Raw genomic sequence first — 16,595 nt, 5'->3', positions numbered from 1 at the left:
CTTGAAATTACAATAGTAAACTAGTACTCCTTTTATCCTTTTAAGGTAGCACAATACAAAGATTTTTCATCCCCAATCAGACACCTTTAAACTGATGTAATTCCACTCATCTTTCTTTAAATTTTATAAATGAGGTACCAAAAGAAAGAAGAAGGATTAATCTTTCAAATTGTGATAATTTCATAGTGACATAATTATTACATAATTAATTGTTATGTAATAAGTTGCCATATTGTGATGTCCATACTTGAATGAATTTAGCTTCTTTGTTATTCATAGCATCCTAAAATATTTTATAGATTCTTGCACAATGCAGATTGACCTCCAAAACTGTGTCTCAGATTTTTCCTATTGCATTTCATTCTCTCATAAATCTTCAATGAAGTTTGCAACATCAATTCATAAGAGACCACCAAATTCAATTGGGTATAACATTTGTTCTATTGATGTTTTTGGAAATCTGAGACACAGTTTTGGAGGTCAAGCTGACACACTGTTGTACAAGAATCTATAAAATATTTTGGGATGCTATGAAGAACAAAGACGCTAAATTCATTCAAGTGTGGACATCACAATATAGCAACTAATTACATAATAATTAATTATGTAATAATTATGTCATAATGAAATTATCACAATTTGAAAGATTAATCTTTCTTCTTTCTTTTGGTACCTCATTTATAAAATATAAAGAAGGATGAAATGAATTACATCAGTTTAAAGTTGTCTGATTTGGAGGGAAAAAATCTTTGTATTGTGCTACCTTAAATAAGTTTAAAATACTTTAAATGATAAATAAATGAGATGATATAATGACATCTAGTCAATTAAGTACAGAATTATTATTTGTGAACACACTATGGCCTTACTGTAAAGTCTTATGTGCCTGTCCCCAGTTAGGAGTCTCTGGGTTTTGTTAGTCTTGTATGATTTTTAATTTTAGTTTCTTGTGTATGTTTGGAGTTTAGTATGACATCCATTATCACTGAACTAGTATATATATTTGTTTAGGGGCCAGCTGAAGGACGCCTCAGGGTGCAGGAGTTTCTCGCTGCATTGAAGACCTATTGGTGACATTCTGCTGTTGTCTGTTCTATGGTTGGGTTTTTATCTCTTTGACACATTCCTCATTTCCATTCTCAATTTTATCAATCTCAGAATTGTTTTATTTTGTTTAATAAAAAGAGTAAAAGCACTTACATCTTTAGCATCAAAGTAAAGGTTGCTGTAATAATAGGTAATATCATCCCCTAATTCTGTCCCATCATCTCCATACGGTCGAGCAATGAACGTCAAACTAGAACTTGTACTAGCTTTAAAATATAAATAAATGAAACAACATTATAAGTTTATAACATTAATCAGGGTTCTCAGTTAGGCGAGTACAGAAGTCCTGGACTCATGAAAATATGTCTGGACTGGACTTGACATTTTCAAAACTGGTGGGTCCAAAGATGCATCAAAATTAAAATATTTTGTATAAACTGATACACATATCATTATTTGATAGAATATGTCTAAAAGAAATCTAGATTTTCATGTCATTTCATTGTTCTATTAGGTCATGGAGACTAAGATGATAAATTATGTCTTCATCTTACTGTTGGACTCACCATGGACAAAAATTATGAATCCCTGGACTAGCCTTCAAAAATCCTTAGTAGCTGGCAACATTTAAACATTAAAAACAAGCAAACAACCTTATCAATATTGCTATGAATTTTGCCCCAGTAATCAGAATCTTTTGAATTGATGCAGAAATTTTGCTTTGTAACTTGCTAGAACCTACTAACCCCTAAAAAAATTGTTGCAAGGGTTTTTTAACATTCAGTAACTGTGTGGCATTCCCTTTATGCAAGGCATTAGATTTATATTTCAGGTTCCAAATAGACATGGCTGTGTTATTCTAATTCTCCAGCATGGATTCTACTGCAGAATTGGAAATTTCTAGGTTACCCTTTACAGTTTCTTAACATACATAAAATAGACAATGACTTGAGCGATTGTATATGAAATAGACATGTTTATTAAATTTACTGTAATAAGAAAAAGAGACAGATGGAATAACAGTGTACAGACCAAAAAAGATGAAGGTTAAGAGTGTATTTGATCTTGATCTTGATAAACTTTCAATTTACCTACATGTATGAAACCATAATAATTTTAACCTATATTATAATAAAAATTATTTCTTTTTCCAAAGGGAAAAGTCAAAAAGACTGATTAGATTTTCTGATACGTCATTAAGAATGCAGCCTGTTAACATGGTTAAGTCAAATGGATCTTCCCGAACAATGAAATTACCAAGACTCCTTTAGATTCTGAAACGGCCAATTTTAATTGTAAAATAGCCATGAACTTAGTACAAGTCCCATTTTTTCCGACTTCCATCTCAAAGTTTATTTATAATTTACCTGCTAAATTTCCGACATTATAAACAAATTCTCTTTCTCCATTTGTACTTGTAACAGTAGTAGTTACTCCTTTTGTAACTGTACCGTAATCTGCCTTTAATCCCTCAGTTAAATCTTCTTCAACGTACACATTATTAATAGTCTCTGAAGAATCATTGTTTGCTATCCACAATTTTATTTCTAACATCTGTGTTTGAGAAGTTGAAATAGTGTCATCATTCATCTGAAATAAATAAAAATACAAGTGAAACTGCGAGCTACTGCTCACTGATGATACCCCCGCCGCAAGTGGATAATATTAATAGTGTAAAAATATGCAAGTGTTCGGTAAACAGGAAGATGTCGAGTGATGAATCTGAAAACGCATCACACGGTATAGCTGACTTATAAAAATCCTGAAACCAAATTTCAGAAATCCTTGTATTGTAGTTCCTGAGAAAAATGGGACGAAAATATAAATATAAAAATAAAGAGATGTGTTATGATTACAAATGAGACAAATATCCACCAAAGTTCAAATGATAATTTAACTTCACTCAAGTAAAACATTTGTAAGGGGTTTAACAGAACCCTTAGTCTGATCTACGATAGCTGCTGTTAATGTAAAAGGCGTAATTCTACCAAATCATAGTACATCACTTCAGGTTGCATACGAAAATAGGTTGAAAACAAGAATGTGTCCTCAGTACACGAATGCCCCACTCGCACTATCATTTTCCATGTTCAGTGGACTGTGAAATTGGGGTAAAAACTCTAATTTGGCATTAAAATTAGAAAGATCATATCATAGGGAACATGTGTACTAAGTTTGAAGTCGATTGGACTTCAACTTCATCAAAAACTACCTTGACCAAAAACTTTAACCTGGAGCGGGACAGACAGACGGACGGACGGACGAACGGACGCACAGACCAGAAAACATAATGCCCCTCTACTATCGTAGGTGGGGCATAAAAAATATTCCCTTGAATTTGACAGTTGCAGGTAATTAATCCTACATTTTATTATAAAGTATAACATTTCTGGGTAATAAACTCATATCTTGGGTATTTCAAAGCACAATTATTTTTTTTATTTTGGGATTCTATAGAATGTTTTGGAAACTTGAAGTTACATGGTTACTAAAGCATGTACACAGATTAAATAAGGGGGCAAATTTGATGGTTATTTTATTAATAGCCTACATGTAAATGCGGTGCTAAAAAATGGAGTTATAACACCAAAAATCAAATCAAATTCTATAGTACTGAACATGATAAAACTTTACTCATATCAACTAATTCTTCATTTGAAACAGAGATAAATTCTACACAATTTTTGGAAAAGTGCATTTTTAACAACGACTGATAGGGGAAAATCAATGGTGGTATTACACCTAAAAATGTAATGTTGACTAAAAAAATGTCCATTTATCTACCAAATAAAGAATTTTAATAAAAAAAAATATGTTTTTCTTATATGCTACATTTACATGTACTTCTAGGTCTTGGAGAGCCTCGGTTTAGCTTCTGTCCAAGTTGCATAACAATCCATGAAATTTTACAAATAGTTATCAAAGGTTCCAGGATTATAATTTAGTACACCAGAGTTTTATAAAATTCCATGAAGGTTTGACAAAGTATTTGATGTGTAACATTATAGCTGACTATCTGGTATGGGCTTTGCTAATTGTTGAAGCTGTACAGTTACCTATAGTTGTTTATTTCTGTGTCATTGGGTCTCTTGTGAAGAGTTCTCATTGGCAATAATACTAAATCTACATTTTTTATATATCTACCTGTTAACTTTGAAATAAACTAGGTTGATCATTTATCAATAAAATATGGAAAAATATAATATTTTTCGAAATTTTCCTCTGGATATATTGATCAAGCTCCTGTTCAAATTTCATATTGCATGCTGGTTTGACAAAGTAATTGATAATAGACAACTTTTACCTCAGACTGAATCTGAATGATGGCTGTAAAAAAACTAAATCCATTTATCAGTAAAAAAGGCTTTGTATTTTGGTCATAAACAAGCTTCTGTCCAAAGGAGTAGGTCCGGTAAGGACCGATTTTGGCCTCAATTTCAGATTCATCTCACGAAAGATTTTAACCACTTTTTAAACACTTAGGTGTCAATTTTATTTGAATTAATTAGTTTATGTGAAAGATTTTAACAGATTTAGTCATTAAAAACGATCCGATTCAAGCTCAAATATGAAAAATCTACCTAATATGCCGAAAAATGTCACTTTTCAGATGGTTTTTGGTAAAAATGAAAGTGGCCGCATCCGTGTTCATCCTCAACCTTTATATATGTTATGTATTATCATAAAATACAACTTACCTTTCAATATTAAGGATGAACACGAATGCGGCCACTTTCGTTTTACACGAAAACCGTCTAAAATTTAACTAAAATGCTAGAATTATGAGGATTTCAGTAATTTAGCATGACTTAATGGTGCTATTACCGGATATATGTTCATTGTATTGTAAAAAACAGCCCATATTTATTTAGCAGAAGCATTCTACTGTCCAATAAATAACTAAAGGTTTACATTTTAACAATTTTGTAAAACTGCTATATTTTGGGGCCAAAAAGGGGCCTTACTGAACCTACTCCTTTCATAAGATTCCACGAAGTTTTGACAAAGTAATTGATGACAGAAAAACTTCAACCTCAGATTGACCTAAATATGAATTTTAACAGTAAAAAATAAATAAGTCAATTTATCAGTAAAATTTGGAAAAATTAAATTATATATTTTTAAAATTTTGCTAAGGAGCCTGTGTCGCTCTCCTCATATTTTTATAAATAATTGATGCTAGGTGAGCTAAAAATTAAGAAAAGAGAAAGTCAAACTGATCTACTTTTACTCAATTGATGACCTACTTAACATTGAACTATATGAGGCTTGCATGAAAGTTCAGATGATCTGAATCTTGTAAAGCCTTTTATAGCTGACTATGTGGTATGGACTTTGCTCATTGTTGAAGGCCCTACAGTGACCTATAGTTGTTAATTTCTATGTCATTTGGTTTCTTGTTAAGAGTTGTCTCATTGGCAATCATACCACATCTTCTTATGCACATGATACAGGATTGATACCAAAGATATAAACTTTTAATAAAGGCCAAAACACTGTGTGTTAACTGTTACCCAAATGAAAAAAACATTTTCAAATTTCAATTTTAATCGGTTGTTAGGTAAAAAGTGTTATCTTGTTGCATAAACTGTCAAACTTATAACCCTTTGGACTAGAAAAAAACTGCCATTTTGGATCCAGGTTCAAAATGTATGGATTACTATAGTGGAACAGGTTTTATCACAAAACAGGTCACCTGACAAGAGTGGTTTTCTCAAGGTGACCTTTATGATAGGTTCAACTGTACAATTGATTGGTTAACTGTTACAGCTAAATGTGGTTTTCTCAAGGTGTCCTTTATGATAGGTTCAACTGTACAATTGATTGGTTAACTGTTACAGCAAAATACAAACCTCAATGACTTTTTCAAAGATAATTGTTGATGCAAGGTAGGTACCAGACGAGTCATTAAGTCCAATGATCTCTATGTGATGTCCATTGGCGGTAATTAAGGACGGATACTGCACATAATCATTTGTATTTATATAGGCTGGATCCAATGCTGCTGAGTTGACATAATATGTGTCCTGTAATAAAGGTAAATATACCAATCTATGTGTTAGCTGAAGGAAAAAAATTTGAAATTCATTTTATTTTATATCTTTATATTTTATTACATTTAAACAAAATCAGTGTTCTCCCCAGGGCCTGTTTGCATCGTGATAATGTGATGTTGTATTTCTGAATGTGATGCTATCTGAATTGATATTCTTATAGATTGTGTTATGGATGTGACGCTATCATTTTTAGAAACAAGATGGTATTTCAAATTTCTTTGTGGCTGTTGCATGTTCATAACTAAATATGCATTACTATTGTTTTAGATTATTTAAACCCGATTCATAGGTTTGCACCTGTCCTAAGTCAGGAATCTGCTGTTCTGTAGTTGTCATTTGTTGATGTGGTTTGTAAGTGTTTCTCGGTTTTTATATACATGTAGATAAGACCGTTGGTTTTCCCGTTTGAATGGTTGCAATTTCTCGCTACATTGAAGACCTGCTGGTGACCTTCTGCTGTTGTTTTTTCTATGGTCGGGTTGTTGTCTCTTTGACACATTCCCCATTTCCATTCTCAATTTTATTTTACATCAGTGATTTTTGGGGCCTAAATTATAGCTTGCTGTTCGGTATGAAGACCTATAATGATTACATTTATAAATTGTGAATTGGATGGAGAGTATCTCATTGGCACTCATACCACATCTTCTTATATCTTACACAATGTACTTAAAATTTATTATATTTCTTTTAGTTTTAATGAAAGCACGGTTGTTTTTAATCATTAGAAGTTTGCAGTGATATTATCAATGCCATTTTACTTCATTAGATCATTACAATGTTGTTGAAAGATATCTCTGGGTCAATCTTGCTATCAAGTGAAATCTGTTGCCCAGTTTTGTGTTGATTGGAGTAATATAGATGTAGGAAAGGAAATAAATTCTTTCTGTTTGTTGATTCTTATACATGAATTGAAATATATCATAAAGTAAACAATGATGGTGACCTATAGTTGTCACTTTCTCATTTGATATCTTGTGGAGAGTATGTTGTCTCATTGGCAATCATACCACATCTTCTTTTTATATAGAAATTCTTAATATCAAACTTTTTTTTCTTTCTATTGGTTCCATATCTCATTGATGTTCACCCATATGATACTTCCTTTGTGGGGTTTTTTTTATAATCGAAGAACACAATTTTATTAACTTACATTTAGATTTATAACTTGACTTCCAACAGTTATAACTGCATTTTCTTCATAAGTTAAATTTAAATTTGATGTGTATTGCTGTCCAAAAACAGGGGATGTAAATCCAAGAAGGGCAAATATGGCATACAGTAATTTCATTCTTTTTTCTGAAATGAAAAAAAGAAACTTTTCATATTAATACATCATAGATAAAGGCAGATGTGGTGTGTCAGTGCCAATGAGACAACTCTCCATCCAAATAACAATTTAAAAAAGTAAACCATTATAGGTTAAAGTACATGACTATACATATCAAAGTTATTCAAATTAAAAGACATTAAACAGACAATTATAAAAAAAAAAAAAATTACTCAATATTTGTTTGCATTCAGTTTTTTGGTTCATAAATTAGGACGTTAGTTTACTCATTTGAATTGTTTTACTTTTGTCATTTCTGGGCATTATAAAGTTGACTATGCAGTTTGAGCTATGCTCATTGTTGATGACCTTACAGTGAACTATAGTTGTTAATTTCTGTTTTATTTGGTCTTTTGTGGAGGGTTAATATAATGTCTCATTGGCAATTATACACATCTTTTTTATGTATATGCTTCTTATAGTATATGTTTTCTTTATCTTTGTTTGTGTGTTTAATTATGTCAATTTATGTATAATAAATTAATGTACAATCATTGAATGGAATTATGGATAAAACCTGTTAAATCTTAACTGAACACACATTTTTATTATTTAATAATATTACATTGTTTTTGTGTGTGTCTTATCTGGATATGAAGAAAAATGTTTGCTTAAAGCTTTTTCCATTGACTCATGTATATATATTTCCTTTGTAGATTTTATTTTATGCTATTCTTAAATTTTCAAATTTTATCTTTCAGTTTCAAATGTTCACAGACCAGACCTGTGTGATATACCTGACTTAGGTTTGGGGGACTAAATACAAGCGTATATACATGTATTGTAAATAAAACGAAGAGTTTTCAAATTGTCATCCCTTTACTTTTCATTCAAACGCCAAAAGAGGCTGATACATGTAATCATCACAACAATCATGGTTAAGACAATACAACGGTTCCAGAAAGTACGGATTCAACATACAGATATCAATAACACCTGGCTTATAACATTTGCTATGAATGAACTGTCCTGCTGAAGTACTTATATATCAAAATATGTTGGCGCTTGAACTTATGTTCTGCTTTTTGTTTTATTATATATAAGTTTTTGTGTTTAGCATTGAATCAACAAGGGGGATAATAATTAATATAATGAAGAAAAGAGACCTGCAGGTTAAAATAAAAAAAGCAGAAAATCTAAGAAAATTTTTTCATAGTAAATAGATTTACTCTAAAACACACAAAGATACATCAAATCACCAAAATACATTTGAAACATACAAAAATATACAAAAAATAAAATCTGGGTCCATTCGCCCAGATTCACATTTGCCCTAATACTAGCTGTCTATACCTGGGTGTGTTTGAGTACCGGTACATTGTAGACACCAATACTTACTTTAATACTATTGGGATATATATGGCCAGTTAACATGAATATAATGGCAGTGAGCAAGAGCAGATTTGAAGTTCAAATTTCCTATTGTGAACATCAGTGCCATATATTTATAAGGGTTCCAATCAATATGAAAGAATGAGTTGGAATGTTGTCGTCTCTTGCTTGTTGGATGATGCACTGCATTAAAAATGTAGATTCTTTACAGTGCATATGGTTATTGTATCAGTTATTATTAAATAAAACAATGCTAGTTGTTACTGCTAGCGCTTCAACACTGGACAGAATTCTAAGAAGAAAAGTGCAGTCAGGGGGTTCATTTATGACATTTCTTCTTCTTCATGTTATCAAGTCGGGCCTAATACAATTTTGCACCCTACACATTCGCACCTCGCACGTTCGCACCCAAGGTCCGTTCGCACCCAATTTTAAATAAAATTCCAGTTGAATAATTAGAAAATCAAGATTGTTGTTTTTAATTGATTTGATGTAAATACTGCATGTATTTCGCTTGGTATGAGTAAAAACATTGAAGATGTTAAATGAAAAACACAAAAGATTTTAACAGCTTGGCCCCTTTAATTGATCTGAACAATGAAACAAAAAATCATAGCAATGCGCACTCAGACCAAAACACGATTTAAATTTACTCAACACAAAAATTTTTATACGTAGTCATAGTCTCTCTTTAATATGAAACAATGAAATAAAATAAATCCAAAACAAGATTATGATTTATTAAACACAAAAAACAACAACATGTATCACTTTAATTTAGGACAACAAATACACTTGCCAAAACTTGATTACAAAATTACTAAACACTAAACTAATAAAAATTGGGCGCGAACGTGTAGGGTGTGAACATGATAGGGTATGAATGTGAATGGGTGCGAACGGACCTGGATTCCTTCTTCATTGTAAATATTATAAAGCAAAGGAGAATTTGATCATGCTGTGTCATCAACAAATTCTCCTGATGTTATGTCATCAAGTGCAGGTGCTGTATAAAGTGTAGTCAATGGAAAACTGAAAAGGCTGAGTAATATTAGGCTATATAGCTATGTACAGCGTGAAATGTGGTTGGTGAATATTTTCATTTATGCGATACAGGGCATTTAAAATTGTATCTAAACAATAAAAAGTGTATCCTACAAACTGATATTGAATAATTGCATTTTCGATTACCTCAACTGTCTTACCTTTGATATGTGTATAAAAATATAAATTTTACATATTTGATTATAATTTCTTGGGGCACCTGTCGTAACCAATCAAGCTTCCTTTCGAAAAACCTCGGCAGACACGAAAAATCCAAAGAAAAAATGAGTCTATGTCGTTGTTGCGCTTTATACTACGAAAACAGATAACACATTTTTTAGGCTGGAAATTAACGTCGATTAATACCCATCGCGACTGATAAACAAGTAAACAAGCATGCATGACTGAACTTGAATATAACTGTCATTTTCATTCTTTTTTTAAACGTGATCTCCATCATCTGACTTTTTCACAGGTAATGCAATGATTATATAAATTGGTAAAGAAAAATAGTGAAAGATAAACAAACTCCTGTTAAATATATCACATATCTGCATGTAGTCTAGATTCAGTTGTTACAAATTGATTGACTTAATTGATTAATACAATAGTAAACATCAGTGACAAGAACCAGAGCTGTCAATCATATAAATTATGAATGCATTTGTTGTAGAATTATTAACTAGTACCATTAATGCTATCAAGATGGGTGCACGTTGATTCGTAACTAACTACAATGTAGTTCATTTTTGTAACTTTAACAATATTTAATAATATGAGATGTAGGTTATGGAAATAATAAAAAGACTTTTTGATGTACATATGAGGGTAGAAGTGATGCCCTTTACAGTCAGGTGTCAAATGGCTTTTATCTGCTACCGTTAGCATCAAATTAGCTAAAATAACCATGATTTGTCAAGAAAACCTTGTTGTGATTAATCTGAGGTTTCAAATCATTATCTATAATTAACGTTACCGTTATTTTTGAAAAAAAATGAACGTGATTCGTCAAAACCAGTCGATTTGTTAAGCGTCTGAAAGAAAATGTTGGTTTTATTGTCATGCACCAATAATTACCATTTGGCAAGAATATTTACCATTATTTGTCATGAAGGTACCCTGAAGGTAAATTAAAAAGGTATCAGCGTGTTAGGTCCCACTTTATACAAAGACGCATATTCTTATTCTGGGATAAATATACTCAAAACCAGATATCATTGTTAATTAGATGTGCTTTTGTTTATGGAACAAATGCTGGTGACTGCTGCTCCGACCAACTAAGACTAAATTGTTTCCTTTTTATACCAGTTTATTTTCAGCTAGAAAAATCAGGTTTTATGCAAGTATATACATGTACATGCAAATAAAGGACAACATAGTGAAGTTAATGTTCTAAACATGCTAAAGGAAGACCATTGATGAAAAAAACCCTGCCAGTCCCCAGCCCGCATGAAAAGGAGGAATGTAAATCAATTTATTTTTTTCAAATCATAAGCCATTTTTTTAATCCTATTTTTAATCACTTTATGCCTTATAACTTTTCATCACAAATGTCAATAACTGTCATAAAACCATTAAACGTAATCACTAAATAGCCAAGAATTTAAAATTTTAAAAATTATTACAATATTATTATTATTAGATGCACAGTTTGATTATTTTTAGATATAAATGATAAGAACACAACTCAAGAAATTTATTTTGGCTTCAATATATAGACAATTCATATAGATAAACAATTCAGACAAAACTTATAGATACACACTTTATATCTATATATAATTACACGTGGTAGGAACCGTCTCAGTTACAAATCAACCAGAGATGGGTCCGATTACTTTCAATGTAATTGATTAAATTACAATTACTTTGTCATTTGTACGATTAAATTAAATTAATGATTACATCATTTCTGAAAGTATCTGATTAAATTAATGATTACATTGGAAAAGTAATCATGATTACATCTGATTACAATGAATTTAAAAACAAAACATTTTGAATGATGCGGATGAATAAACGTTTAATATAACTATAGCATTTTTGAGAACGTATTTTATTTGGTTCAATTATAAAATGATAACTTCAATTTAAACATCATCTATTTAAAACTATAGAACATGTACTAGGGAATTGTGAAAATGTCCAGAATTTATTAGAAGAAATAGATATATGGTTTTTATCTAATGGTATAAGTATCTCATTCACCAAAAAGAATTTTTTGTTTGGTGATGTCTCACATGTATACAAGGGTGAAATTTCAAACCTAATTTTTCTGTGTCTTAAACTATATATTTATAATACAAGATATTTCCAGAAAGTTTTATCAATTCATGCTGTAAGGAAAATATTATTAAAGATCTTTATAATTTAGAGAAGTGTATAGCCGTAAGAAACAATAAACTTGAGAGTTTCAACAAATAGTGGATTCAATTAACTCCTTTGTTTGATTGTAATTATAGTCCTAGTATAATTCATATGTGAAAAACATGATAAAATGTTAATTGGTGAACTAACATCAAAAATATTCATCAGAACATTATATATATTTATTTTCATTTTCTTTTTTCATTTTGTGAATTTCACTTATTTTATTCCTCAATATTTCCATACTTAAAAAAATATAAAACTTAAAATATCTGTATGTTTGTTACAGTAATTATTCTATTATGATCTTACATTTATTTGTGGTCCTTTTTTTTTGAACATTTATTATGTCATTTTTTAAATGCAAATGAAAAATGTGGTATTATATTAATGAACAAATTTTTCATAATTTTCATAATCTATATATGTATTCCAAGTTGCAGATTATGGAAGTTTAAATATGGATGAAATAAAGTTACATTTGTTCCAGTTAAAACTATGTTAAATTTTAATAGAAATGTTTAATCAAATTGTAAACAATATGTATTAAAGTATTAAAAACCATTGCATTTTACACGTCCAGTCCAAATACAAAAAAAAGTTTAAACAACATATTTGTCCAACTTTTAATTTAGTTTGTGCTAATTAGATAAATTTTCATGTCTGATTTATCTTTTATCATATATATTTCCCTACAGCTATACTCAATTGGTAATTGCAATAAAAACAAACCTTAATTAGTCTCCTACCTGTCAATTCAAAGTTGACAAAAATCACAAAAATTAACAAAAGATTATAATTCAGGGTTAAAGAAAAGTATTACTTGAATATATAACAGTTATTATCAAATATTAATATGAAGATCATTATAAAACGATGAATATACATGTATGTACAATATCTTTTACCAAGATAAAAGGTATATAATTGTATTATATGTCTCTGCTTAGGCTAATGATGACTTTTCAATACTGTAACAGTTTATTTTTTACTGAAGTAGACAAGCTTAAAGTAACCAAACCATTTTAGTATGTTAAAAATTTATCAAATATGAACATTTAATGACCAAAAACACAATTTTAGATTTTTTTCATTGTAATCAGAATGTAATCAAAAAGTAATCATGATTACAGGGTATTTTGAAAAGTAATTGATTAAATTAAATTACATGTAATCAGATTTTTGGCTGATTAATGATTACACTGATTACTTGAAAAATTGTAATCAATTACAGCTGATTAACGATTACAATTACAATTACCCCCAGTCTGAAATCAACTTAGTCACGAATCGACCAGGTACAAAACAACCAGGTTACGAAAAAGACTAGCATTCATCAAGACATGACGGCCATACTCCCACATTGTGCATAGGATGTGTTGGCCATACCGTCACATCATCATTAGGATGTATCCTCCACACCTTGTAAATATGTATCATCCATACTCTAAGTATTTATTCAATTGCATGTGGTTATAACATAAATATGATTTTGTAGTATTTATTATTTACAAGTTTGATGGTTTGAAAGAGTCGTAATAGATCTAGACTATATATATATATATACAAGTCTAAATTGAAAACAACGTTCATACCTATGATTGCGTTGACTTGTAGAAGACTGTTTTAAGTTAACGTTTTTGATAACTCATCCCTATAGCCATTATGACTTTGACTGCTCAAACAGCCTGTATTGTTACAATAAATTCTCTACCTAGTGTATCCACTTGAACACAACCATTGTCAACTTGATATGTTTATATTGATCAATAGTGATCTCATTTCATATTTCCTTTACCATGTTTACAATTTCTTGACAAAAAGAGAATTAATATTTATGTTTTTCAAATAACATGAATAATGATATATAGCAATGTTCTTAATTTTAAAATTGATCTATATCATAATTTTTTAGAAAAAGCACACTTTATATTATGATACACATAAACACATGACAAATAGTCTGTAAACACTAAAACAGAGCAAAATTTTTTAAAATGAATACATTAACAAGAAATTAACGACCTTAAGTTTTTAACATACTTAATTACATAAAGAATCAGTTAGTTGGTCAAAATTAGATAATTTAATCCCTTTTTGAATATAATCTATACTAGAGTACCATTTATTAAGTTATTAACATTAAGAAATATGTAAAATATGTAAAATGCATATCATAGTCTTTCTTTCAAACCTCCGAGGCTATTACAAGTATTACAAAGTTTTAGCATTAATTGTTAAATAAGACATCTACCAAGCTCTGACATCACAGCCATGTTACTGGCCTTTCTATTCACACCAAAAACATATTTCATAAATTTATTATGAACTTTTTCAGAACATTATCCCAACCAAAAACTTTATAATATATAATCATTATCCTGTTTACATACAGTGAAACATATTACCCATATTTCTTGCCATTTATCATATGATAATATCATTTATGGGTTTAATTGAATGATCATGAATATGTATAAACATGTGGCAATACTAGGATAAGATGATGACAAGCAGCTCTGTAGGAGACTAGCTAAAACATGCTTTTAAAGAGGTTTTTGTAGAATTCATAGTTACACTTTTTGAATACTAGATCTAAATGCTTACTTTGGCTATGGCCATGTATGCTTGGGGTATAAAAGTCTTAGTGTTTGAATAATTTAACATTGTCTTATCAATAAATTTACATAAATTACCATATCATTGTCCAAAAACAGATTATTAATCTTGGCTCTTTAAAAGTGGTAATTAAGTTTTTTGGTACTTTTGTAAACATCAGATGTTCCCCTGGTCAAATGCCCATATTAAATAGTAAAAATATGATAATTTAAATTTTAGTCAAATCACTGCTACATTAAATATAATTAAATTGTCTACTTCCATGGTCTTCTCCATTATGTAAAACATCCATGATGAAAGCTTGTTACGTGTGCAGGGCAAACAAAAACAAAACTTTTCTATGAAGTGACCTTTTTAAATATATCTTTTTTTGTTCAATTATAAGTAGATTATGTTTATTCATGTTGTTAATATAAAGCCAATAAAGGTGAATTCACTTGAAGACATTCTAAAATTCAGAAATAGCATGAGGCCTGTTTGTCAACTATATTCTTAAACAACTTTTCCGATCTAGCATTATGTGGGGAAAAAATTATGCACTTGATTATTAAAAAGATCTGAATTCAAATTTATGTGTTTTGGCAATTATTTTCTGAAAGGACCTTATCTGGAGCAATTTATTTCCATATTGTACCGAAATGCAAGTTTATCTATAAAAGATTTTTAGAACGATTATAAATTATCTTTATGCTTTAGAATTTGAGGTGTCTACAGTTAGTATTGAATCTTCTTTATATTTAATAGGAATGAAGATCTAAAGAAAGTACAGTAACGATTTTGACCATCATTTGAATTTTACCAGCAATGTCATACCGTATCAGAAGTGGACTTCTTAATGATATTTGCCTACCAGTAACCGTTACATATGAAACAGAATCATTTCAAATAAATAAGGCATGGATTGGAGGTGCTTTTGCTTTAGGACTTGCTTTTGGAATATTAGTAACAATCTTCTGTGTCCCAGTCTGTATCAGAGATTATTTTAAAAAAAGGGTAAGCATTTGAAAAAACTTATTTTTGGCTTTGAGCATTCCTGGTAAAGGTAAACTCAGAAAGTGCCTCAGACGCATGCAACTTTGATTATGTTCTCCTTTGCTTGCTCATCCGAACATAAAACTTTTCTGATTACTTCAAAGACAACTAAAGACTTATGTGAATTGAGAGATGCACCAAAGCAGTTTTAATAAACTTTTTTCAACAATATGTTTCATTCATATTCAATATATTAATCCAAATTATATTAAATTATTTCAAAGTCCAAATTATCGACACAATTCTGGAATCACAAATCTACATATATAAAAAATTTTGAATTAGAACAAGAAAAAAAAAAACTTCCATACAAAAACATTGTAATAAACAATATCTAAATATAACTGTAGAACTTGCTTTGGTGTTATCTCGATAATTAGAAAAAGGCGCCAAAATAATTATATAAAGGACTAGAACCGAATTACTTCGTATTACACAAAGAAAGTAAATACAATTATTTATTAAATAAGAAATATTAACATGTTAACGTTGTTTTCATTTATTTCAATTAAAAATAATTAAGATGAAATAAATAATGTCATTCATATGACACCCTAAAGTTATTTTTAAGTGGTAATAAAGTTAAGAAAATTTATTTTCAATTTGTTGAAGATCTCTTTATACTAAGATGTAGAAACTTAATAGATTATGGTAATTCTAAGTATATAATGTTCATGCACATAGATTTTTTTTTATTATACTAATTATAGGCAAAAAATGTAAGTTGCTTGCATTAGTTATATAGTTTTTCTTGCTTTAAAAGCTCT

At 29.8% G+C, this 16,595-nt stretch overlaps 2 protein-coding genes across 4 annotated transcripts in view; one reads left to right on the top strand and one right to left on the bottom strand.

The window, feature by feature from the left end:
• LOC143072356 (limbin-like) overlaps positions 1-10,081 on the bottom strand; it is a 57,896-nt gene extending 47,815 nt beyond the window's left edge. Inside the window, exons 1-5 of one of the 2 annotated variants that reach the window (XM_076247248.1) lie at positions 9,972-10,081; positions 7,258-7,402; positions 5,901-6,074; positions 2,415-2,637; positions 1,201-1,313 (exon numbers count right to left, since the gene is read on the bottom strand). In XM_076247248.1, the coding sequence (XP_076103363.1) occupies positions 1,201-1,313; positions 2,415-2,637; positions 5,901-6,074; positions 7,258-7,395 (648 nt within the window). In that variant the 5' untranslated portion in view covers positions 7,396-7,402; positions 9,972-10,081. The remainder of the gene's footprint in view (positions 1-1,200; positions 1,314-2,414; positions 2,638-5,900; positions 6,075-7,257; positions 7,403-9,971) is intronic. The other variant, XM_076247246.1, reaches the window with a different exon arrangement.
• An 87-nt stretch (positions 10,082-10,168) lies between these two features.
• Positions 10,169-16,595, top strand: part of LOC143072357 (uncharacterized) — a 71,539-nt gene continuing 65,112 nt past the window's right edge. For both annotated transcript variants that reach the window (XM_076247249.1, XM_076247250.1), the window contains exons 1-2: positions 10,169-10,285; positions 15,541-15,789. In XM_076247249.1, the coding sequence (XP_076103364.1) occupies positions 15,601-15,789 (189 nt within the window). In that variant the 5' untranslated portion in view covers positions 10,169-10,285; positions 15,541-15,600. The remainder of the gene's footprint in view (positions 10,286-15,540; positions 15,790-16,595) is intronic.

The sequence above is a fragment of the Mytilus galloprovincialis genome, chromosome 4 (genome assembly GCF_965363235.1).
Source record: "Mytilus galloprovincialis chromosome 4, xbMytGall1.hap1.1, whole genome shotgun sequence".
NCBI lineage: Eukaryota > Metazoa > Mollusca > Bivalvia > Mytilida > Mytilidae > Mytilus > Mytilus galloprovincialis.
This window is presented reverse-complemented; position numbering and strand designations above follow the sequence as displayed.